Source organism: Episyrphus balteatus, chromosome 1 (genome assembly GCF_945859705.1).
Source record: "Episyrphus balteatus chromosome 1, idEpiBalt1.1, whole genome shotgun sequence".
NCBI lineage: Eukaryota > Metazoa > Arthropoda > Insecta > Diptera > Syrphidae > Episyrphus > Episyrphus balteatus.
The window spans coordinates 32,015,234-32,042,656 of NC_079134.1; the positions used below are offsets into that span (position 1 = coordinate 32,015,234).

Genomic DNA, 27,423 nt, shown 5'->3' on the forward strand with positions numbered 1-27,423 from the left:
ATGAATAAAAACTTTATTCTATTTAAGAGATGTTTTTTATTGGTTTTTAAGACAGTCAAACACTAAGTGGGCGGTCTTGCCCCCACTTCCCCTATGTAGTTTTGATATGTTCAATATGCTCTACAAAACTTAATAGGTCACCAGAAAAATATTTTAAAATTTCGTTTTTTTTTCGTCAAACAGTGTATTGAAATGTAAAAATGTGTGAAATAGACCGGAGCCAAAAACTAGGTAAGTTAAATCAAAAATTTGGAAGATACGTGTCAAGTGGTTTTCTCTTTTCTTTCTAATAACATAAACATTATTTCAAATACTTTTCGTGCTGATTTTTGGTGAATTGTTTCTCAAAAATTGAATTTCACGGTTTTTCTAAAATTTTACCCTATTAAAATGTAAATTTTCTAAAAACCCTAAATATTCAAATTTTTAAAGTGTTTACAAAATTTACAATTAAAACACGTGTTTTTTTTATAATTTTTATTTTCGTAATATCAGAATCATACATAAATATAATAATTTATAATTATTTGTTGGGGCGAGCCCGCACATGTTTTTAAATTCAACTAGTACCAGCTATTTTCATCAAACTCAACAAATAAACACCCTTTATTTATATAAAATAACAAGTAAAAAATAAAGCCTTGTATCATCAAAATCACAAATTATATCACAGACTGTTGCATATATGAAAGGGGGATTCGTTTTACTACCTAGATGCATATAAATATTAGGGAGAATGAGAAAACAGACTTTACAAACTGCAGCTGAATGATAAATAAAGTTCCATTAAATTTTCACGCATCAATTCACTAAAACCGAATTGCACTTTCAAGCTTATATATATGCCTTCCTTGTTCGAAAAAGGGAGGCTATAGAGAGGTATTAGTGATGATGAAAGGTTTTACCAGTTTTCGATGGTTTGTAGTGATGGCAAATTCTGTATTTATGTTGCAGAATATTAATTTATCTAGATATTTCTGCCTCACACTTTTACCAAATAATAAATATATATATATATGTATGTAGATGTGTAGGTAATAATAATACTTCACCAATAACCATGAACACACATGAATTCTCTCCCTATACAACAAAACCGTTATAAATGTGATTACATTGCAAAATACATGGCAGCAAAGCAAACCAAACAAATTGCATCTGCAACCTATTTGCTATCAGATTACCTCTCACTTTTTGCCTCACTTCCTCCCATCATCATACTCATCCTCGTTTCCCTCCTTTCACTCTCGCTCTGCTGACAACAAAGTAATTTTATTAAAAACCAATCAACCAACTAACAATAAACGAAAACAGCTAGTGAGAGGAAAAGGGATATAAATTCAAGGCAAAAGGATTAAAAATAAAGGACTACTACACTACAACACGGTATAGATACCTACAACATAAAATGTATTTAGAGGTAAATGATAGAAGTAGATTGATAAAAAGAAAATGAAGAAAAAAATAAAGAAAATCAAAGCAAAAATAAATAATTAAGCACAATAATCCTCTTGGTAGCAGCGCATCAAGATCCAACAACAACAACAAATTCACACACCAAACTACAATAATTATCCTTTTGCCCCTGGACAATTGATATTGGGTATGACGATGGCATTGATGGTGATGGTAATGATGTTGATGGTGAACAGGATTGCCAGATTAAAAAAAAAATCTTTTTTTTATGGATTTATTTACTATTTCATCCAAGACATCGTCGAGTAGCAAAACTGAACAATACTGTCCCTTAATCAACCATCGATTTAATTTTTCAAAAGCTCAATCTGGAAACCCTATTATATCCACCTACAACTAGAATTAAAAAAAAAAGAAAAAGATGGCGATGATGACGCTCAGCTCACAACAACATGATGAAACGTTACAAGTTTCCAATTTCAATTTGCCATCGAACGTGTGCACACAATGAGAAATCATCACCAGCCACAATATCAGTCCCCGACTCAACCAACATATTATACCCCTCATCGGGGAATAAGGGTGCTGCACAAATATTCTGCAAATTCTTTGAAAAATCCCCTGATGAACTGCTGCTTGGTGCATTCTATATTCCCATTCCCCAGTCTTAATGAATATCATCTTTATATGTACGTTTATCCATATGTAGTTGCTTGCTATCAGTAGTATATTTTATCATGTTTTTGCTTTGGTTAGTTTGTCTAAGTTCAGGGGTGCACTTGCTTAGTGTTATTGCAGTATTAAATAATTGGTATTTTTTCTTCAGAAAATAAGCAACAGGCTAGAAATATGTATCTTAAAAGATGCCATGTAATATGGAATCCATCGAATTAAGAAAACTTTTATTTACGAAGAGATACCATACAGGAATCCCAACTAATGTGCAAAAACTGCCTAAAATATGTCAGAATTCCAAAGTACCCTACTTCTTTATCCATCTGTTCTGTCTTGGATCCATATCAATTTTAATAGAAAAACCGTCTTCATTTAGTTAGAGAACTTTTTGTTCGATCACTGTGGCGTATGAGTAACCTTTTTTTGTACCACTTGATTATAATGCATATTGAATCATCTTAATAACACAAGTCTTGAATCCATCCAGTAAATAGTAAGTACTAAATGGATGGAAAACACATAAAAACCAAACATATTTTTAGGTCGAAGTATGCGGACATACATAAGATTCTAGAAGTAAGCATTCATATTAAAAGTGAATGCCAAGCAGATTTTTTTAAATTTGTATTTTTATTTAAAACCAGAGAATAATATTGTTGATTTAAATATAGGTATGTTTTTTTAAATTAAAAATTAAAAATGTATAAAATGTGATTATCTTTTAAGTTTTCAGTTTTTATCTTCGATACAAACAAAATTGAACTCGAGATAGCAATCAGAGATGACATTGCGATGGTGGAGAATAAGAAACAAGTGGGTTCCGCAGTTCTAAACGTGTCTATCTGCCTGTATATCTCTATCTTGAGATACAACCCATAACACTTAATCGATTTTGAGAGACCAAAATTAATGTTTAATTTAATTAAAGTTTTTCTTAAAATCGTGTTAACAATTTTGATTTTTGAAATAAATAAAATGAACGACTGGTGTCACACGTACTTCCTCTTATTGTAAAAGTAACTCTTATATTAAGGCTTTTTACCGAAAAAAAAAAAATAGAAAAAATTTAAATTTTTCATTATTTTTAAGGAAGTAGAGTAAAAAAAATTAAATCTGTTTTAATAATTAATTAAACACCGATTTAAATGAACTTTTTTTATATATATAAAAATTTTATAACATTTTTCAGAAAAAAAAAGTTTGTATGCCATTTTTAGGAAAATATTATTCAACACGTCATAAAAACGAAAATTTGATGAAATTCATCAACTCGTTTTTAAAAAACCGATTTTTCAAAAAAAATATTTTGAAATATTTTTAAAAAATCCAAAAATATTTTTTTTTTTATTTTTTAAAGTTTTTCAATAACGTTTGTTTTAACGTTTTTGTATAAAAATTTTTGATTGAAATTTGTTTTGTCGTTTACGACAGGTACCGTTAATAACGGTACAAAAAATATATATGGCTCTTATGTGTAATAATATACTTCACACAAAAATTTTAATTAAAATCGTTTGTGCCTTTTTTGAAAAAATTAACTTTTCTACTTCCGTTATATGACAGGTACCGTTAGCTTTGGTCCTAAAAAAATTTGTCCTCTAGGGAATCGACCAAATCTGTTTACTACCAAGTTTGAAGAAAATATCTTCAGTAGTTTAGGTTATAGTTCGAGGTTCTTACAGACGCACATTGTGTCGAGCCCATACAAAAGTTTATCATAAATACTTGCAGCTAAGTTTTTGGAGTTTTAATATCTTTTTTTGTGTTTTAATGGCAGGAATAGAAAAAAAAATAAAAAAAAATTAACAAATTAAACAACCTATTACTTTTTTAATATAATTTATGAAATTAAAATTTATTGAAAAAGTCACTTGTGAGCAAAATTATTTTCTTTTTTGTTATATAAACAAAAATATACTTTTCGTAAGGTTTTTGGTGTGCTGAGCTTGAATCCGAAGTCATATCACGTTTTTGAAATATTCCCGTTAGAAAATCAGAAATGTCGTTTTTTAACAGTTTTTGATGTTATGTTCTTGAACGTGGTGATTTATTTTAAATACATTTTTGACAGTTTCTAAAAGAACTAAATGTTTTCTTTTAAAGCCCGTTTAAATCTTTTCAATATCTTTTTTCTACTTTGAGAAATCTTAAGTTGAAGTCAACTTGTTTTGTTTATTTTCTCTATACAAAAAAAATCGTATATTTATTTGCGTTTCATAGCAAATCTCGAATAGTTTTTTGTCAATCGCTTTCAAATTTTGAAATAACGTTTTATTTGCATTTTCGTAAATTCTTATATCGGCGAGGTTAGTAAATACGCTATAGTACACAGTAGAGCGTGGCCGGTTAAGTAATTATATTAAAAATTTAGTATATAGAAAAATATATTTTTTTTCTTGTTGAAAACAATATTTAAAATATGTTTAATTACATAAACAGCTTTTTGTTACTCGTGTATGGTTAAAAATTATTAAAAACATCGATTTTTTCATTTTTGTGATCCCCTTGAAGCTGTTTCTCAAAAAATGAATTATTTTGAGTACTCGACTTGTAGCACATAAATGTGAATATCTCTGGTAATCGCAAACAGAAGCAGACCAAACTTTGCCAATATTAAGTATAGGCCTAAGGCAAAATAATATAAAAAAATTATCGATATGATTTTCAATGTTTTTTTTTTTTTAATTAAGTTTAAAATAAATTTTTTTTTTGTGGCCATTTATCAAAGAAGTTTCAATAACTCATATATAATTTTATAAATTTAATTTTTTTTTTGTTATATGCTTTACAACAACACTCAAATAAACAAAATAACATTAACAAAATTTTTCAAACATTCACCAAACGTGAAATATACACTCTCTAAGATTCGCATAAATTTCTCAAAATATTTTCGATTTCCGAGGTACTCATGTTTCGGAGCATATTTTGAATACGTACTTCAGCAACAAGTACGTGTGACCCTTATAATAATTTTTGTTGATTTGAAGCAAACACACTCTTAAGTCATTTGTCTGAATCACCCTGTATACTTGATGAGAAGCGCTATTTTTTCCAAACCCAAAACAATTTAATTTCTTTAACTGGCTTCTATTGATTTGTTTCATGCACTTCTTAGAAACTACTAGCGAACTACAATTACTTGCTCTTGCAGTTCAAAGCACTTTTAAGTTAGTAAACTTTTATAAGAGCTGCCTCTATATTAATTAAATTTCGTCAATGTAGGGGAAAAGCCGTCATGAAGGGCAAATTTTTGTTAAATGAAAACATTTTTTTTGATATTTGACTTTTTTTGAGAAAAACAAAAAATCCAGTTTTACTGGCTTTTAATAGTAGGTATTCTAAGTTTAATCAAAAGTTTTTGAGTAGTTCGTTACAAATTGAAAATTTTGTAGGGGAGTTACAAGAAATATATTCTTCATTTAAAGATATGGTAGAATAGTATTATAATATAATATTATTTTTTGTACACTATGGCGTATGAGTATTTTTTTTTTTTTTTTTTTTTTGAATTTTTCTTATCAAAATGCATTTGAGTTCAATTTTATTTGCATAATTCATTAGTAACATTAATTGATAATAAAATATATTTTATCATTAATACAAAATAAGAACAGGCTCTTAAGCATTTATAATCCTTCCCTGAATATTATCCATATATATTGCCCCATTCTAAATCTTAATTGAAGGTGGTAATTTTTTTCTCATCAGTTTGTGATTTTATTTTTTATTTTTTTTTGTTATCCTTGCAGATGCATCATCCTATCCAGATGAAACCAGCCGACAGTGAGAACAGAAATGGTAAGTCATTTTCTTTTCATTCTTTATATCCATGTTGTATTATATTCCCTATATACATAAGTATATGTATGAGAGTGCCTATATGTGTATAAATGATAACTCGTTAGATTTGTTTTTGGTTCAACCAACGTCTGCCATCCCACAGGATGCACAGGCAAGCAGGAGGACGATAATTGGAAAAATACAAAAGTGAGAGACTAAAGCGAAGTGCTTTGTCTCTTTTGCCTTACAAATGTTTTTTTTTTATTTCTATATTTTATTTTTCCTTGCCCATCCTGTGTTTGGAAAAAAACACACAGAATTCTGAATGGGAAAACTGTATAAATGATGGGGAAAAGAAGGTGGTTCGTGGGTGTTGTGGCATATGTGGATGCATTTCCGAGTTATATCTGCTCTGCTACTATTGCTTGCATCCTGCCTGATTCTCTACTGTATAGTGACAACTACGACACGACAACACACAACGACGACAACGACAACGGCAACGGCGACTGGCACTGTCTGTGTTCTGTGATTTTCTATTTCTTATTTAGTGTTATCTTTGGTTCAGAAGGACTTTACTTGGTTTTCCACCTTTTTTTTTGTTTTGTTGTTGCTGTTTTTGTTTTGTTTTTATTTTTCTACTGATTCCACACACTGATTCATCCTTAAAGTTCACTTTTTTTTTTTTTTTTGCTTTTTGTTGTATTTTTTTAATTTATCCTGTTGGCGGTATAGTGGTGAATGAGAAAGAGATCGGAAAGTATTTTACTCATTGTGGAAAGGACTATACTAGCAGGATCTGGAGCTGGTTCCATGAATTGCATTCGCACACATGACATAGACATAGCTTCGAGGCGAGATATGTCCTCCACTTGAACTTCATTTGAGTCCGTGTTGGCGAGGACAATTGTTCCATTCCATGGAATAGAAATTGTTTTCTTTTCAACTTTACTTTTTTTTTGTTGTTTTCTTTCTTTTTTTATTTAGTTTCTGTTTGTTTTTTTGAAGAGCATCCTGGCATCCTTATTGTTGTTGTTGTTGTTGGTATCCAATTCAGGCTGCCGTTGAACGTAACGAACTTGAATTTTATCACAACCAACACCACCGATGATGATGGGAAACATAGAGACTATACAAAAGAATATAAAAATAGAAGAATAAAAGAAAGAATAATCAAGTGAAGGGTTGAAGGTGTCCTGAATATGAGTTGCATGTGTTTGTGAGTTATAAACTTTAAAGAAAACAATACCTACTATATGCCACACTTACGCATAAATTTCATAACGAACAATCCTTAAGCAATTTAAAAGAAAAAGTACAAGTGCAGTGCAGCCAAGGGCAAACTTACTAACCATATCGATTGTGAGAGTTGGTGGAAATTTGTGTGTTGAGGGTGAGCTTCAAATCCTTTCTTGCATTGCAGACGTTTGTAGAAAATGTGTATAAAACACATAAAATGAAACTTTAAAATTTATATCCTTTTTTTTTGTGTTTTTCTTTTTTCAAAACTTGATATCCTTTTTTGGATTTTGCCAATCGATTTGAATTATTAGAAAATTTTCATGTTCCTTCAATGCATAAGGCAAGGACAAATTTGAAGTTAAACAACTACTTTTTTATTCATGCAAATGTGTGTATTTGTATTTTGTTCAATTGAATGCATTTGGAAAATTCTTGAATTGAAATTAAACGAATTTTCTGAAATCCTCATTTTGAAACATTGATTTTCAACATGCTAATTTGGAAATTTTGAATTTCTCGCATAAATGATGGGAAATAATAATTCAACCTGAAAGCTAAGGTAGGTTAGGTATGTGCTGTAGATGCATATACAACAGCTATAACTACCCTTTAGGTATGCAAAGAATTTTTGGAATTGAATGTTAAAATGAATTTGGATTTTTTGCAATTTAATGGAAATTATTTTTGAGGAAAACATGAGAATTAAGTAGGTTTAAATTTGAATTCTCAGAAAATTGTAAGGTAGGTAGAAATTTTTGATTTTGAACAACCTGCCGTTGTAAGGAGTTTTAATTGAATGTTCGGAGAAAAAGCATAAATTAGAAAGGATTTATGTTATTGATTTGTTTTTTGTTTTTTTTTTTTTTTATTTTTATGGTTGTGTCTTGATATAAAGATAGTTAGAAGAATTCCATCTAGTTCATTTTCCAAATTTAAAAATCTATATTTTTAAACTTATGTGAGCAAAATTTTGATCCTTATTATTACAACCCTAACCAGGCAACAGTGGCGTATCCAGAAAAAAATTTGGAGGGGGCTAGAAAATTTTTCAAACATTTTTTAGAGGGGTACGAAAAATTTTTCTCTCTATTTTATTCACCTTTGATCGAGAGTGAAGCGCTGTGCTGCGATACTGAAAGTGGTATAGTAGCATTTAACTGCTCTCGACGTCGACAGCTTCGTACTGCTGTCTCCTGTTTTTAAAGTTCTTGTTCCGCAATTCGACCGAAAGTGAATTGAAATCACTTTTAGATTTCACGTGAAATAAAATATCATATTCTTCATTTGGATCAATTTCAAAAACTTCGAAATTGCTTCGAACTGTCATAGCTGAAGGATCATCCTTTTTAATTTTGTTTCTGAAGTTAAATTATTACTGCTGGATGCAATTTTATCGGCAATTTTAATGAAAAAAAAAGAAGAATTCAAGAGAAAAAATAAGGAGACACAAATAAGTTATGATAATATTTTGTCTAAAAATTATAGATTCATTAAAAAAGGCACCAAATTTACAAACAGAAATAATGTGAATTGAATTCGATCAGAAAATCTAAATGAGTGAAAAATGCAGAAAGTGAAAGCCTAGAAACTAATTTTCCATTAAATTATTTTAGATGTTTAATTCGAAATATATATTTTTTCGTAATATGTTGCTTTTATAATCCGAATTCGAAGTCCAAACTGGCATTTGCTGAAAGAAACCATTAGTTACATATGTTGACCACTAAGATTTTGAGATATCAAATATTTCTATTTCCAATAGCTTTGAGAAGTATATAATTTTTGAAAAAAGTGTTTATCGAGATTGCATAAGAACTTTTGCAAAATTACACGGTGATGATATTCGACGTACGTATTATATTAAAAAGTGATCTGAAGAATTTCGAATTGGACTTAAATCCGAAAAAAACCACCCAACCCCCAGCTACAGCTAAGGCTCTTACTCAAACAAACACAAATAGCCGTTTCAGAACTTGGAGGGGGCTCGAGCATGTGAGCTGCCTCTAAATCTATAAGATTTACGAACAAGTTTCAGTGAAGCATATACATTACAATGAAATTATGTAAAAAATAACATGATCTGGAAGGCTTGGGGGGGGCTTGAGCCCCCTGAGCCCCCCCCTCAATACGCCACTGCCAGGCAAATTTGGACAAAATTGCACCGAAAGATAGACAACAAGTTAAAAATGTTACTTAGTTTGACTGGTGAACAATCATACTAAAATAAAATTAGTTATAGTATGTATTTGATATTTTCAATAGAAAAAAATGTTCAACATACACCCCAGTGACCTAATTTAATAAAAGTAAATACTATCCCATTCAGATAAAATTAAGAGGGTTGTGAGGCTAAATTTCCCTATTTCAAAAAACCTGGCTTAAAGCCTAGTACGCTGATGATGCGAAACGAAAAATGTTCAAGTCTCTAAAGTCGACAACGAAAACGCTAACAAAAAATATCATCTAGTATTCTGTCAAAGTCAAAATAAAAAAATTCAAAATTAATTTTTAAAGCAAGAAATAAATGAATTAAAAGTGAAAAAACCATCAACACTGCCCTTGGAGTCAAGAAAAATGCACAGGACAGTAAAAAGTAAGTGACAAATGAGTGAAAACTCTATAATTTTTCGCTAGAGCTGCGTATTGAAAAACGAAAAGCAAAACGAAATTTTCCGTTTAGGATTTCGTTTAAGAAATTTTGTATGGAAAATTTCTTTTAGTTTCAGCAGCAGTACTAGGCTTTAATTAAAAAAAAAAAATATTTAAATAAACAGTCACTTTTTTTTTCAAATTTGCAAGTTTTTAAACTCAAAATTTTTGAATTTTTTTTTATTTTTCGTTAGAATTCATTAATTTAATATTTTGATTGATTCGTTCAAAACGAACTTCATATAAAAATAAAAGTGAGTCTGTTTTTGTGTCTCCACCTGAGAACTACAGTCATCATAACTGAAGCTATTTGGTTATGAGTTTTTGAGAGATACTCTAGAAGGGAAATTGAAATTTCTGACTTTTTTTTAAATGACTTAACTGATTTCAACGCGAGCGTTTAAATACTATTAAAATTGTTTAAAAAGTTTAGAAAAAAACATACATATTTTTGTATTTTTTAAAATAATTAAACCTTTCCTAAATTCTTCAAAATTAATTCTCCCATGGACAATTTTTTTTTCGCTTCGTGTTTGGGCTCTGATATTAAACCCAGTTGACTCAAAGTTTTTTTTGCCGAATGGAATGTAAATAAAAGTGGAGTTGGTTCTAGCAATCAATAGGAACTAACTTCACCAGGAACTGAAATTATTTAAAACTGTAAATGAAGTTATTTTCCATGTGAAAATAGATCCCGTAACCATTTGAGTAAGTTTCTAAGGATTAATTTTTTCCAACAATATGAAAAAAATGTATTAAAATGTTCCACATACGTCACAGTGACCCTATTTAATAACAGTTTCACAATTGGCTATATCCTTGACAAATCACTTTTAATTTTAAGAATTGAACTATAACAAAAACAAAAATAATTTGTATGGGCAAAAAATACCATTTGCCTACACTGAGGGAAAAAACAACTTAAAATCAACGAAAACCACGTTGATTCAACTATTTTTCGGAATGATTTTGCGTTGAAGACGAAAATTATAAAATCAAAGTAGAACATCGTTAGTTTAAAGTGGTTTACCGTTATAAAATATCTTTAAATCGAAGTTGTTTCAACTTTAAAAAAAGCATCAATTAAAAAAAAAAAAAAAAAAAAAATGGGCTGCCGCTGGGGATCGAACCTGCAACTCTTGGGTTACTAGGCGAATGCTTTGCCAACGAGCCATCTCACTGTTGAAAATTAGAGTGATAAAATGCAACAAAAGCTGAAGATGTTTCATGTTAATTTTTTTAACATTAAATCAACGTTGAACATTTTACATTTTAAGTTGTGTTTTTTCCCTCAGTGTATATGTAGATTTTTTGAATGGTCATATACAAATTTTTTGTATCGGTGTAATCACCAAACTCATTGGGAAAGTTTTTGAAGAAATGAAAGTTTTTTTTAAGTGAAAATTTAATCAGACTCAAGATTTTGACCTTCATAGAAATATGTAAAAAAAACTAAATTTTCCGATTATTCATATTTTAGGGACGTGTAGGTTGGGGTACCACAAGGTAGTGTTCTTGGTCCAATTTTTCCCTTTTTATTAAAGGAGATATACCTATCTCATGCAAAGAAAACGGTTGCATTAAATTTTTAAAGAGATATTAACGGCTAATGATCTTTGAAATGTGTTCATTTAAGTCTGTCTAAATTGAATTTTAATTCAATTTTGAAAAATTGTTAAGGAATGTTTTGTTTAAAATGCATAAAAAAATAAAAAATATTTGACTAAGAAATGTTTTTCAAATTTTAATAATAAATTTCTTGAGTGTTAAAAGCACGCTAGCCTCTAAGAATTTTATGTGACTAATTTGACTTCAAATACAAAAAATCGTTAAAAACGAAACTTTTAAAATTATTATTTCATGCTTAGAATACTAACAAAATAAAGCTAATACAAAAAAACTCGCAAGACAATAAAGTCACTTTTACCAAGTTATTTATTAACAAGCACATTTAGTTTCAAACGTTTAATCAAAATAGTGAAAATAATTACCTAAAAATTTGGGATGAGGCTGATCCCCATCCTAACCCTTCTTAATCTTCATCAATACCTCGGTTATAAAAAAATAACAAAGCTTTAGGCCCCTAACCATAGTTAGAACTGATTAATTCTCCCATCAAAAGCAATATGTTTCATGGTTGATAAGACTTATCTTCTTTTGGGTTAATCACAATTTATCAAACCCTAGAAGGGAACAACTTTCACAATTTCCAGAGTCAAAAGATTTTCCAACTAGGTACAATCTAGTCTTAAAAATGATTTAACCAAATTTTCATCCTCCATTTCCACAATTCGGCTATAATTAAGCTCTCCTTCTAAATGACCTCATTTTTAAATTAAGGTAGAGGGAGATTATCAGAGAGATGAGTTTCCCCTACCCCAAATGAAAAAAAAAAATTAACTAAAAAAAAAACCTTTTTAATTTATCTCGGTTCTGGGATGGTTTTAAAAATATAAAATACCAAAAAAAAAAGAACTAAAACACATTCGCTTTATACAACTATTAAGCTTTTGCTTTTATAAATCCTTCCGTATGACCGGCTATCATTCCCATAAACCCCAACACAATAGGAATACAAAAAAAAATACAACCAAAACGATATTCAGTTATATTTTATTTTTTTGTTCAACTAGCTCTCGGAGCTGACTCTGACTCTGGCTCCATCTGTGTGCAATGTTTCGCTGTTAATTTAGTGAGGTTTTGTGTGTTAATTTTATGATCCTTGTTCTCATATGTGGTAATTCATATTCCCTCTTCCTGCCACAATTGCTCCTTTTATATATTTCCAGCAACTATACAAACGACTATCAAAGACGAACGTCCCCTTAACCTGCTTTCATATCAGGCCCCAGCTTTTGTATAGTTGTTGGTAAGACGTCTAAATGATCCCCCTTGCCCCGTTCTTCAATAAACTACTCTTATTTACAATGTGTGGAACTGGAAGTGGAAAACAGAAAACAGAAGAGAAAAAAGAAAAAAGGAAACAAACAAACAAACCACACAAATGGAAAAGTCAAGTCTTAGTCCGAAATACTTTGCGGTTTATTATGGGTTTGGTCTTTGTTTGCTTAACGAGTTTCGAGCTTTTTCAACATATTCACACAAACCTCTGAAAATGCTTATGTGTACGTTCATGTATATCAAAAGACCTTTAGTTTTTTTGTTTTTTTGTTTTTTTGGAAGATATAACCAACGAATATTCTGCCTCTCTCTCATCGAGATTCACACGGGAATTGTTGTTAACCGGAAACGCTGTGCTTTCAGTTATACTTCATTTAGATGGCCCGGGTCTTTTGCTTGCCGGGCAGATGGATCTATCTATCCACAAAAAAAAAAAAAAATGTTAACTCTTACGCTGCATATTGGTTAGTTTTTCATATTTTCTGCTATGAATTTTCACAATGCAACTCTATGAAACTATCAAGGATAACAAAACAGGACGAGAAGATCATAAATTTCAAAGAAGAAAAATAAAAAACGTATGTATCGTCTTTATACAGAAACAAAAGTACAAACACTCTTTTCGTCTACATAGATACACTCCTTTTGTGTGGGATATCTAAAATGAGACTTGCAGTTATCAGGATAATGAATGAAAGAGTGAAAAAAATCTGATTCGGATTAGAGTGAATTCTGGTGAGGGTTTCGGAAAAAAAGATTAAGAGCGTTGTGGTATTGTTGATGGTGGTGTTGCCTTGGTTTGTATAGAAAAAAACCAGCATGACAAAGCAACAATACAAGAGCCAGCAATTAACTTTTACAAATTTTGAAATTTATTTGTATTTTGTGTGTACCTATTTGTTATGTAGTTTCTTTTTGTTGGTCGTTGTGTGATAGTGGTTTGTTCAGGGTGGTTTCGAATAGTGATGGGAACTATCGAATAAAAACTATCAAACTATCGATAGTTGTAAAATATTCATTCATTCGATAGTTTTAAATCTGGTATGGTTTGTTTCGCTTTTCTTATTTCGGTTTTTGATTGTTTCGTCTAGGTCGATTCGCTATTTTATTGTTTCGTATTTTTGTTGTTTAGTTTTTTATTTGTTTCCTTTTTCCTTATTTCGACAAACGTATAGACCGTTTTCTTATGACTTCGTTTTGAGTTTATTTCGTTATTGATTACTTCGTTTTTTCATTATTTCGTTTTGGAATTAAGTCGCCTTTGGTTCACTTGGACTTTAATTATTTCGCCACCATTTGTTTCGCCCATTTTTTTGTGGATGTTAATAGCCTAAGGGCGTTAAAATTCGCGCGAATTTTAACGCCCTTAGGCTATTAAAATCCACAAAAAAATGGCGAAACAAATGGTGGCGAATAAATCGCGTCATTTTGAGTGCCTGTTAATTTTAAAAATGCCCAAAAAAGAAAAAAACGACGAATTTGTTACAATTTAAAGTAACAGATCTCTTATATTAAAACGATTTGCTTAACTTTAATCCAAAAGTCTTCAAAACCCAAAACAATCCGCAAAACTGAAGACGGAATAACCATATGAAAAAATAAACTAAAAGCGAAATGAACCTTGGCGAAACAACTTATTGGACTTGTAATGAAAATGCGAAATAAATAAAAATCAGGAAGACACAAGGCGAAGTTAAAGTTGGGCGAAGTGATCGAAATACGTAAACGAAAATAGTAAACGAAAACCCAAATAAAGGATGGCGAACTAATCAAAAAATTGTGTCAAAAACGAAATAACAGAAATCGAAGTAAAAAAGGCGATACATTAGGCACCCTTTTAAATCATTTATTCTTTCATTCATTTAGTTACTATTTTCATTCGAACAGTTTTTTCATTCGATACACTGAACCATATCCTTACGTAAATACAACGAAAAAATTCGTTGAGCCAACGAAAATTTAAATGATTTTCAGCAGATGAAAAATTTAATTGGCTCAACGAAATGGCTTTCATACGTTAATGAAGAACTTCATCAATCAACGAAAACTTTCGTATTTTAATGAAATTTTTCATAAAAATTTTGGATCGAGAATTAATGAATTTTTACATCACTTTACGAAATTTTTTCATCGATTAACGTAAAATTTAATTAACCACGGTGATATTTTTCGTTAGTCAATGTATTTTTTGAATTATTTATGAAAGAACTTTCGTTAGCTAACGAATTTTTTTCGTAAATTTTATGAATATATTTTAATTAAATTACGAAAAAATATTCGTTAGCTAACGAAACTTTTCGTTGTATTAATTATTTTTTTAGTAGATTGTATTGGACTTGTTAAATTATTAATTTAATACAGTCCAAACAAAAAATTGGCGTTTCCACCCGGTGGAGCTCACTTCGACTCATCAGTTGACTTATCGTGAGACACCTTCTCAATACGCCAAAAATTTTTTATATTCGGCTCAACTTACATAGATTTTTAAACAAAAACCTAATGTGAACTATATCCAGCAAGATTAAATTTTTGATCATTAAAACAGAAATGCACCCAAGTCTACGTTTTTTTTTTTTTTTTTTTGTAAGGCAACGATTTTTTTTCATTAACTGATGTATTTTTTCATAAGCCAATGTAATATTTCATTAGTATATATGAAGAATTTTCATTAGCTTATGAAGATTTTCGTTAGTTAATGTTGAATTTCATAAGTTAATGAATTTTTTCGTTACTTTATTAAAACTTTGATAAAGTAAGGCAAAAATTCTTATTTTTATTCTTTAAAATGAGTATGAAATTTTTCATTAATTGATGAATCTTTTCATTGAATTGGATTTTTTGGCACTAACAAGGGAGAAAAAGTGTATGAAACGTTTTCATTAATTTATGAAGGTTTTCATATTATGAAAAATTACATATTTTCGTTGAGCCAACGAAAGTTGCGTTGGGCCAACGAAAATGTAGTGTATGAAACGATTTTCGTAATTTTACGAAATTTATTATTTTCAGTGTAGTTTTTTATTCGATAGTTACTATTTTCATTGGAATAGTTTAGTTACTATTTTTATTCGAATAGTTTTCTTAAACGATAGTTTTTTCATTCGAAGAGTTTTCTTAAACGATTAGTTTTTTTATACGATAGTTTTTCTCATTTGAATAGTTTTTTTTTATTCGATAGTTTGGTCATTCGAATAGTTTTTTTTAAGTGATAGTTTTCTTATTCGAATATTTTTTTTGATTCGATAGTTTTTATCTGATAGTTTATTCGATAGTTTTTATTCGATAGTTTTATTCGATAGTTTTTATTCGTCTTTATACAGAAACAAAAGTATTGAATGAATTATTTGATAGTTCAAATCATTCAGTTACTAACTATCGATAGTTCAAATCATTCGTTAGTTCCCATCACTAGTTTCGAACAAATTGGGTTGAATTGTGTATACGAAAATTACATGTCATCAAATATTGTTATTTTTGTATACTCTCTTAATTGAAGACAGAGTTATAATAGGTCTGTTTAATGAATCTGATCCGCACAGAAAAGATCCGAAAAGTAGAAGTTTTTGTGTTTCATGAAAAAAATCTCGCCCCAACTTGTTCTACAATCTGTCATTTTATGTTTCATGAAGTTGTTGAGCACGAAAAGTTGAAGTTTTTCTGCTCCTACTTTTTGGGTAGAGCAAGTGAGTGAAAAGCATCAATTGTCATCTGTTTGATTGATTGTGATAAAAACAATAGAAAATAAGATTATAAAAAGTGATTTTCTTAGGAATTTTTGATTAATAACAAAAAAAAAAAAATATGGGAATATTAAAAGTGTTGGTAAATCATTTATTTAAGTAAAAAATCATTTCAAGAAATAATTTTTGAATTTAAAATTTTGCAACTGATATAGCCAATTGTCAATCTATTTAAATACGAAGTTGAACTTTTCAGTTCTTTCTTGTTCTGAAAGTATTTACAAACTTGTGCTGCTCTGGTCTCTTCTGTCCTAGATTTTTTTCATTAAACAGACCTAATAACTAATGAGTCTGATTGGACAATACGTTCCAAAATTTAGGATTGGTTTGGCTAACCGCAGTAAAAGTAATTCAATATAAAAAGCTAACAATGCAGTGTAACGAGTAAAAAGTCAATAAGAACGTTTTACTTCCTTACGAATTTGCTTGCCCTAGTTTAGTTTGTGCATGTTGAGGTTTTGTTTCTTTTTTATCACATCACGATTCACAGCGCATTTTTTTTTTTTTTTTTTTTTTTCTATAATGGAATATCCTAAAATTTGCTCGCCTTCACTAGGATAAGAGCCATTTCGGCTAGAGTAAGAATCTTTATATTGAAAAAGCGTAGCAGAAAAATTTTTAACAGCTTTTTTTAAGTATGTGAAAACTTACACACGGATATACTAAATTGTGCATCGTGGAAGAATCGGAAAACTGTAATAATCATATCATCAAATTATTTTCTTACACAACTAGACTGAAGACATTCATTTCAGCTTCCATTAGGTACTTGACGAACAAGCTCATCCAGCTCTATTCTTATATCAAACTAATTGTTCAGCTATTCGTGTTCTGATTAGAGAGCTGACATTCTACGAGCAGCTGAAATCTATTGCCCTTATTTCGTTTGCAGGTTTTGTCATAAGAAAATCCACCCATATCCAAGGCTTGTTGCCGTTCCATTACTATATATGTTATTTTATTTTCAACAATCTTTCATTACCCAGTGTATCTTTATTTGGTTCATTTCTTCATAAAAATACTCAAATAAAATTTATTCATACTAAATGTAAAAAAAAATTATTTCAAAAATTTTGATACCCCTTTCGGCTAACGTTGCGAAAACGCAACGCAGTTATGTTCCAGAAGTCTTCAAACATGACGTTGCGAAAACGCAACGTTAGCCGGAAATGCGTTAGAAGAGAAAAGAGATTGTTTTGCTTTTTTTATGAAAACTAATTGGGTTAAAAAAATTCTGGCTCTTTTTGTAGATGTTGTCTAGACATGGTCGATATAAATATTTTGAGCTGAAACAATAAGCTTTCAGATGGTATAAAATTGTTTGTAAGTTGTCATATACCTAAAAAAGATGGAATAAAAAAAAGTTATATTTTTTCGATTTTTTATTGCAAGAAAAATGATTTTTAAGGTTTCACTTCAACCACGTGTTAATTGCACACATGATTTTTTTTTTATTTGGCCCCTAGCCTGGCCAATCATCAGCGCGGGTCGTATTACACCTTGGATCCGAAAATAAAAGATTGTTGGGCAAGGAGCCACAATAGGGTAAATTAGGGCATTATGGCATACCTAAGCACAAACTCAAATAACTTTACTACGGACTACAATTTTTACTTCAATCATTTTTTTAAATTAAATTTCATAAAAACGTAACATAAATATATTATTTAAGAATAAAAATTCAAGCTTTTTAACAAAAAAATAAATTAAATTAAAAATAGTCCAAAAAAAACCATATTGCCCTATGTACGGGCAATATGGCGAACCCCATTTACTTCGGAACCCTTTACTTTTTTTACGTATATTCAGCATTTCTGAAATATAATAAAATAAATAAGTTTCATAAAATTAAGGTTAAATTGAGGTTATTTTCAAATTTAAAAAAATGCAGAGTTACTTTTGAAATTAGTTTTACATAAGGGCATTATGGCGCAGTCGGGTATAATATAGCGCCATAATGCCCTTATTACATCTGCGCCATATTGCAAAATGTACACATATTCACAAAACTCCAAAAACTAAACACAATTCTTACTTCAGTTAAAATATAACAAGTGATATAACCAAAACTGTACTCTGCGTTTCACTCTTTACAACAAACACGTGCACTGTATACTTACCGAGATGCACACAAACAAAAACAAAGCGATATTATATTGGAACCCAGAACCGGTATATTTTTTTTGTTTTCTTTTTTGTTTGGCACAAAAATAAAAGCACTGACCTGGGATCGTCACAAGGCTAGTGTTCGACGAAGGTCAAAGTTTCTGCATTGGTTTTATTTATATGCGAGTATTGGAAGTATGGTAGTTGAGAGGTGCGCCATAATGCCCGGTGCGCCATAATGCCCGAAGTTACCCTAGTTAAGCTCTATGGTTGAAGAGCCATGGAAGACCGACAAATATTATTCTTCGCATATTTTTAATTTTACATTGTCCAATTTTTATTTATTTTTTCGAAATCAATATTTGTTTTCAGTTTTTAGAGAAATTTGTTTGGAATATGTTTATACTTTCTCGAGATAATTCACTTTTTTTTTAGTTTCCCCAAAAAAAAAACTTACAAACCAAAAAGTTCACATAATAACACTATACGACAAGTTCTATTATTTCCAAAGTTTGATTGCATAAATCCCATGTGTATTCCCAGTATTAGTTAAACATTAATACAACCTCTTAGATATTACATTGTATGTGTAGGCCAGTCATTATATACATTTGGAAATGCAAAATGACCGAGAAAGCTAAATTTTGGATATGTTGTAGAGGATGCTTAAAAAAGCTTAACTTGAAGTTTTCGACCAAGATTTCCTATGAGCTTTTTCCGCCATTTTGAAAAAAGGATAAAATTGGTTTTTTGACAATAACTCGGCTATCTGACGAGATGCGAAAATTTTACAAGGAGCTTTTTTGTAGCTTTTAACGAGTTCTACAATTCATGCATACACATTTTTTGTGTATCATGAACCGTTTTTGAGATATCGATTAAAAAAGTCAAAAATTTAGGACATGCAATTTGTTTTTTGACATAATCTATTTTTGGGTGATGAATATCGAAAAAATTATTAACATAAAATTTGTAGCCCACATTCAGACCTACTATGTCATATTTTAAAATTTTTTTTTTTGGACAAAAATTACGACTTCCAGCCGGCCGCAAAGTCGTTTAGTCCGCTCCCACCGCCAAGCAAGCCGCCCGTTCGGTTGTAAAAAAAACAATCATTCATGTTTTTTTTAATGTTTATATCATTATATCAGTAACACATACATACAAATGTATGTATTTATTTAATAAATAATGAGAAGAAGATGGTAATGGTTTTTTTGTTACCCCAATTTTATTAACCCAAATTTTGTAAATACAGTATACCGGCTTTTTGTGCATTTTGTAATTTGCTTCAATCTCAATATTATTTAGTTCATCAAAATTGCAATTAGATCAGTGCCAATAATTTTTGAAAATAAAAAAATTATTAGCAGCATATGGGTGGTTGGAAAATTTAGGATAAATGGTATATGAAAGCGGAAAAATAAATTGCCCACAAACTAATTGGTGGAAAAGGGTGGGTGGGCGAAAAAGTGTTGGTGTCGAAAATCTTGGTTTTTTACGATTTCTGTCAAAAGTAGACCTCCTATCAACAAAAGTTAAATGCAAACGTTGTGGGTAATAAAAGTGTCATAACTTTTACTAAAACCATTTTATTTACATAATCTCAAAAATATTGAAAAAATGCAAAAAATACAATTTTTTTATTTTTTATTTTTATCTTTTACCAAAATGGTTTGATTTTAACAAATCTTGGTTAAAAATTACTTTGTTATGTTTTGTATGTATTTTAAATGTTTTTTGAGCAAAAAGTTAATTTTTTGATTTTTGACGAATTTAATTTGATAAAATAGTTTTTGATTTTTGAAAAGCTTGGAATGTAGTTACTTATATTAAAACCTTTTATTTAAGATTGTATGGAAAAACTATACTTTTGATTTAGAAAATATTACCATCTTCTTCTCATTATTTATTAAATAAATACATACATTTGTATGTATGTGTTACTGATATAATGATATAAACATTTAAAAAAAACATGAATGATTGTTTTTTTTACAACCGAACGGGCGGCTTGCTTGGCGGTGGGAGCGGACTAAACGACTTTGCGGCCGGCTGGAAGTCGTAATTTTTGTCCAAAAAAAAATATAAAAATATGACATAGTAGGTCTGAATGTGGGCTACAAATTTTATGTTAATAATTTTTTCGATATTCATCACCCAAAAATAGATTATGTCAAAAAACAAATTGCATGTCCTAAATTTTTGACTTTTTTAATCGATATCTCGAAAACGGTTCATGATACACAAAAAATGTGTATGCATGAATTGTAGAACTCGTTAAAAGCTACAAAAAAGCTCCTTGTAAAATTTTCGCATCTCGTTAGATAGCCGAGTTATTGTCAAAAAACCAATTTTATCCTTTTTTTCAAAATGGCGGAAAAAGCTCATAGGAAATCTTGGTCGAAAACTTCAAGTTAAGCTTTTTTAAGCATCCTCTACAACATATCCAAAATTTAGCTTTCTCGGTCATTTTGCATTTCTAAGCCGTTTTTTTCGACATAATGACTGGCCTAGTGTTCCTATTACAAACTGACAATGCAATAATAATTGCATCCGACTTCCTGTTGTAGGTGGGTGTCTCTGACCGTGTCCAAATAGAGAAGCTACACTAGTCGACATCATGATGCGCATTTAAATGTCAGTCATCTATCGAACTTTACCACCTCCTTCCACCTTTTTACTAACAACTTGAGCCCATTTATCTGATATAACATGACAAACTGCAACAACCCCATAATACACAAACACAACACGTTTGCAAAACGTAACATAGCAACAACAACAACAACAACTGAGATCATGAAAGAATACAAACTAAGCAATTGCGCGCCAAAAATCGTTGCTTAGCTAATGCAACTTGAAGTACTCGTAACTCATCGCCATGTCATCCGTTTTACTGTGTGTAACATGGAAATGAGGGGCGTTTATTCAGGGCTGGATTCTAAAGTTTATTGCATTACATTTCTTTAAAGGAGTCGTTGGAAATTTGGGAAATTCAAAAAAAGTCTATTAATGTAAGGTTACTTATTTTCCGAAATCTTAGATAAACTTTTTTTGTCGAGAATCCTTATCTCCTCTTGGTCAGATTCTTATATAGAAGTATTTTCTTAAGACCCTAAGAACTGATGTTCACCAAATCCAGCCGTGGAAAAACGCCCCATGTTTTCAAACAGAATGACACATTACAATGTTTGTCCCGGTTCGACTCCCAAGAGTGCAGTTTCCGAGATACAGAAACACAAAACTGACAAACCTGAGGAGACCCCACTGGGCAAACTTATACTAGATGCCTGTTTCGCCCGCCGCCGCCGACACAAACACGCGTGATATGATATGGAGCCAGCAGCGAGTGGAATGGTGCTGCTGCTGTACACACGTTAAACATCGATAGGCTTGGCTAGCCTTTTGGCAAAACTTAATGACAAAATTAGTACCCGATGGAGTGGAATAAGGGCAAAGCACTGTTAAATAGCACCGAAATACGGAAATTCACCTTTTTGTGTGCATTGTGTGTTTGCTTGTTGACATATGAATCGCCATGCAAATATACTCTCGTTTAAGCTCTGGTCATTCATTGCAGTCTCATGCATCTGCATAGAGGAGAGTTTCACGACACGGTGACGACAACTCGACTATTGAGTCAGGTAGTGGGTATCATCTGAGTATAATTGTGTGCGCTAAATTCAATGTTTGTCACATGCAAACACCATACTGGACTAATTGTTGCTGTATGTTTTTTTTTCTTTTTATTTTCGTTTTTAATTTTTTTGTTTTGTTTTTGAGTTCATGTTCATGTTTTTCTGTGTGATGGGAATGTTGTAATTCGAGTATATGATGGACACAATCAGTCATCAGATGAAGTGAAGGAAGCTGCATAATAAAGTGATTCGTAGAACAATTGTCCAATGGAAATACTGCTACACAGTTTCGGAGTAGGATTTATGCTGATGCGTATCTACTTGAGTTTGACTTTTGAATTGGAAATCAAGATTTTTGTTTGACACAGTAAATAAAATCGAAGATAATGGGCACGTTCAGGAAATAATAAGGACTAGATATTTAGGCAACGTCATTTTCTGAACGGAAATTTGAGTAAATTGACTAAATTAGTTTGGATGTGATGCTATTGTCAAATTTCGAAATTTATTTAAGAATTTTACCGCTCGCATGGGTATTTCACTGAACTGAAATGCTTAAATAAAATTAATTATGACCAGATAATGCACTTTTTAGTTGTTTTTCACACAAATAAATTTAATTTTGCTAAATTAATTCTTTAATTAAAAACAATTTTCTGTCATGTTGACAAAAAAAACATTCCTAAATTTTTAGGGAAAATTTTCTTGCCTAACTTTCCAGTCAGCTTTCCAATAAAATTACCTAAATTGGAAGGATTTTTTTTGACAGCTGACCAATCAGAGACCGAGAAATTACCTAAATATTTAGTCCCTAACGTTTCTGAACCTGCCCAATAGGATTTTGACGGAAAAGTGTATGACAAACGAAGGGTTGTCGGAGAACTTCCGATAGAAAAGAAATTGGTTAAATTACATTATCATAGAAACTATCAACAAATAATGAAGTTTGAGAATTTAGGTCCAATTTATTCCCTTTCCATTGGGCCTAAATAAAATAAAAAAAGGAATTTTTAATGAAGGTTTAAAAAAATCATTAGTTGAGTACCTAGCAACCCTACACTAAAATTCATCTATCTTTCTGTGCCGATGGCCCATGAGTATGAGTAATCTGCTGTGTCACCTCTATTTGTTGTTATTCAATGGTGAGAAGCATATCTTTAATCGTGTGTACTTATTATGTAGACAATTGTTTTTTAATCAAAAGTACGGCCCTAACAGTTTACACAAAAGTTTGAAACGAAATGGGAGCGTATCGGAATCCCGTTTTCTGAAATCCCGAAAAAAAAATGTTTAAAATCTTGTTTTTTCAATATGAAAAAATAAAATTTTTATTGAAAAAAAAAAGAAAATGTATTGAAAAAAAATTCAATGAAAAATGTTTTATTTTTTTTTAATGTTCGTATTTTTTTTTACAATTTTGACAATTTGACCTTTGTCAATTTTGTAAAAAAAATCGTCGAACATTGAACAAAAATTATTTAATATCCCAACCATTTTTTATTAAAACTACAAATAAAGCTGACATAAATCTGTGAATAGATAACTGTTTACTCTTTTTTAAGTTGGATTTTCACTGACTTCCGCACTGAGGGAAAAAACAACTTAAAATCAACGAAAACCACGTTGATTCGACTATTTTTCGGTATGATTTTGCGTTGAAGACGAAAATTTTAAAATCAAAGTAGAACATCGTTAGTTTAAATTGGTTTGCCGTTATAAAACATCCTTAATTCAACGTTGTTTCAACTTTGAAAAAAATCATTAATTTAAAAAAAAAAAGAAAAAATTGGCAGCCACTGGGAATCGAACCTACAACTCTTGGATCTCTAGGGGAATGCTTTATACCAACGTGCTATCTCACTGTTGAAAATAAGTGTGATAAAATGCAATAAAATCAGAAATCCGACAAAAATCTTCTTACGTTGTTTTAATTTTAATTTAAAGATGTTTCCTGTTAGTTTTTCCAACATTCAATCAACGTTGAACATATTACATTTTACGTTGCGTTTTTTCCCTCAGTGCAAAAAGCTGGAGGTATTCAATTCGTCTGTATCTTTTTTTTTTTTTGTGTTTATAACCTCGTAACTTTAGACTGTGTGAACCAATTTTGATAATTCTTTTTGTATTGGAAATCTGGCGGCTGCAATCAGGTCCCATTTCAATTAAGTTCAGTTCTGGCCATAGGAACTATTAGAAAACCATAAAACCCAGTTTTGATACATGTAAGTCGGTTTTGTTTTTTAATAAAAATGATTACCTATTGGAAAAACTGGTTGTTTGAGCAAGAGAAATATTTATAATTATGATTAAGTGTCGAATTCTCATGTGCAAGTTCCTACAAATTTATTGTCGATTTTTAAAATAAAACTCCTTGTGTTGATTCCAAAAGCGGGATTATAAAAACGGGAATTTAATAAACGGGATGGTAAGAAACAGGATTTTAAAAGCTGGATTAAAAAAAAGCAGGATTTTTAAAAAACAGTATTAAAAAAACGGGATATTAATGACAGGAATTTATAAAACAAGATTATGAAAATCGGGATACCGAACCCAACCCAAACGAAATCGATAGAGTCTATCTGTGTTTCTGTCTCTATCTTGAAATGAGATAAAATGATTTTCTTTGAACTTGGTATTTAAGGATTTTCGGAGATTCCATAGAGGGAAAATTGATTTCTTATATAAAAATTAACGATTCCTGGACCAAAATGGAAAAGGTTGTTATTTTCAAAAACGGCTTTAAGGGTTTTGAAATAAAAAAATATTTATTAAAATATTACCGATTAATGTCACCTTCTAGAAACTTTTTCCTGATTTCTTACTTTCTCATAAACGATTTACTAAGCTTTATTTTTCAATTAATATTTCATTATAATGGCATACCAAATTTTTGTACAATATTTTATATAAACATATGAAAGTAATATCGCTCATTTACCTGAACACTATCATAATTTAAAAAAACTGTTGTTTTTTTTTTTTCAGAAAACAAGTTTTAAAATTGACATCGATCTATTTTTGTATGTAAAACAAAACAAGTGCTCCTTCAATTTTTAATGTTAAGAAATGAGTTTTCATAGGATTAAAGATTAAATTATCAAAATAACTTCTGCATTAATAACTCAAAACTCGATTTATGACAGTATTCAATTAAATGAACGATATGAAGCATACAACCTATATCAAATAATTTGATTTAACCCATTTCCGGCGGCTACTAGTTACAGTTGACTTAGAAACTTGAAATTGTAGGTACATACTTTGTTTTTGATCTAATTAGAAGAAATGTGAAAAAAAAATGTTTGGAAAAGCTTCTGGTTTTCCGGAAAATTCATGTTGCGTTTTCGCAACGCTCACCAAAAATGGACCTTATCAAAATTATTTTTTAAAAAATTTCTTACATAGAATAAAAATCAGTTTTATTTAAATATTTTCATGAAGAAATAAACTAGATATAAATACACTAAGTATTGAAAAATTGTTAAAAACAAAATGAAAAATTGCGTTCAAAAATTTTACCTCAAATTTTTCAGGAGCTCGAATTTTGAAAGTTCTAAAAAAGCACGAAAAATTTATTTCACAAAAAAATCCAAAAACAGGTCGATTAGATAATTGAACTATCTTTCAAAATCTATTTTTAGTTTATTTTAAATTATAATAAGTTAGGTTCTAGAAGTCTTCAAACATGACGTTGCGAAAACGCAACGTTAACCGGAAATGGGTTAAAATGAAAAGTATTAGATTTATATAAAAAAAAATCATGTGTGCAATTCACACGTGGTTGAAGTGAAAAAAATCATTTAAAAAAAATCGAAAAAATATAACTTTTTTTTATTCCATCACATTTTTTATAGGACAACCTACAATAAATTTTATACCATCTGAAAGCTTATTGTTTCAGCTGAAAATATTTATATCAACCATCACCGTTATCTCAGAATTTTGAATATCAAATTAATTGAAATTTTGCACAATCATAATTTATATAATTAACTATCTACTGTATAAATTTCATTCATCTATCTATTAAAACAAAAAAGTTATGATCAATTGATTTTTCGTGTCACTTTTTCGTTTCATCTTTTTTACAAATCAATACAATACTAATGAGGTTTTCAATTCAAAAATGTTGATAATTTTTCTAGATTAAGCAAATTTTTGAAAAATGAATACATTATAAGGATACTTGAGCTATATAACAAAAATAAAAATAACCGAAACAGGACTCATCGGAAAAGTTGTAAATTATATTGACGTATTGAGCCAACTCACTTTAAAAACAAATTGACGGCAACACTTCATGAAGATTTAAAAACAAATCCCAAACCTAACAATTGAAAATAGATTACATTATATTATAATATATTTTGATCCTTTCTATGTATTCTTTTTGTCAATATTAAAAATTAATCTGGTAATTTACTCAACATTCAATAACCTTCTATCAAATAATGTACATTAAATTAAAAAGTAACCTATACTACATCATCCTCACCCAACACCTCTGAAAATTTGTTGCATTAAATTATAATTAATTACGAACTTTGTATATTGAGTTATCCTCAAAACACGCACACACAATAACCCATTGAGAGTCTCACTAAAAATGTTCATTAGCTGATGACTCCATCCATATACTTTCCACCCAATTTCAATATTTCTTCCCCTCACCTTCCCAAAGCAAGCTTATACACAATCGAGTTTGGCTTAGTATCAAAATTGATCCACACAAGTACCAAATAAAATAATGATTAATGTCCTTACAGTCCCTCCTTATGTATATATTCCCTGACTTCCTTCCGATGGCAAAATAGCTAAGTATATGTTGCTGCATCCAACCTGCAGTATGCAGCACACTGCACACAGCACATCTAGCTCGCTCAGAGAAAACATATGCGAACTTTCTCCGCCCTCAGACATGATTACAAGGAATATCACCTCAATTCTACGCCCAGCCATCCAGCAAGCTCTAGAGCTAGTCTAGGTACCTCGTTATAGCCCCAAATCGCCCCGTTTAATGTGCTCGCTTGTTGCGCTGCCATTTAAATGTAATTAGGTAAATGTACGTACAACTTCAGGGCTGGCTGACTAGATGGCTGGTTGAATAGTGTAGTAGTGCTGCTGCTGTTTTTTTTGCTCGTCCCTTATCCCTTCTATAACTTACTACGATAGCTCCAGCTACTGCTGCAATGTTCCAAGATGCTTTTTCAAACATTTTATTTTTTTTTCGTTTCTCCGGTATCTATGAGGGCAAAATGTTCGAGATCGGC

The 27,423-nt window shown here is 30.3% G+C and overlaps 1 protein-coding gene across 3 annotated transcripts in view; it reads left to right on the plus strand.

Moving 5' to 3' along the window:
- LOC129907829 (CUGBP Elav-like family member 2) overlaps window positions 1-27,423 on the plus strand; it is a 196,425-nt gene that overhangs the window by 27,079 nt on the left and 141,923 nt on the right. For all 3 annotated transcript variants that reach the window (XM_055984214.1, XM_055984213.1, XM_055984212.1), the window contains exon 4: window positions 5,844-5,892. In XM_055984214.1, coding sequence (XP_055840189.1) covers window positions 5,844-5,892 — 49 coding nt within the window. The remainder of the gene's footprint in view (window positions 1-5,843; window positions 5,893-27,423) is intronic.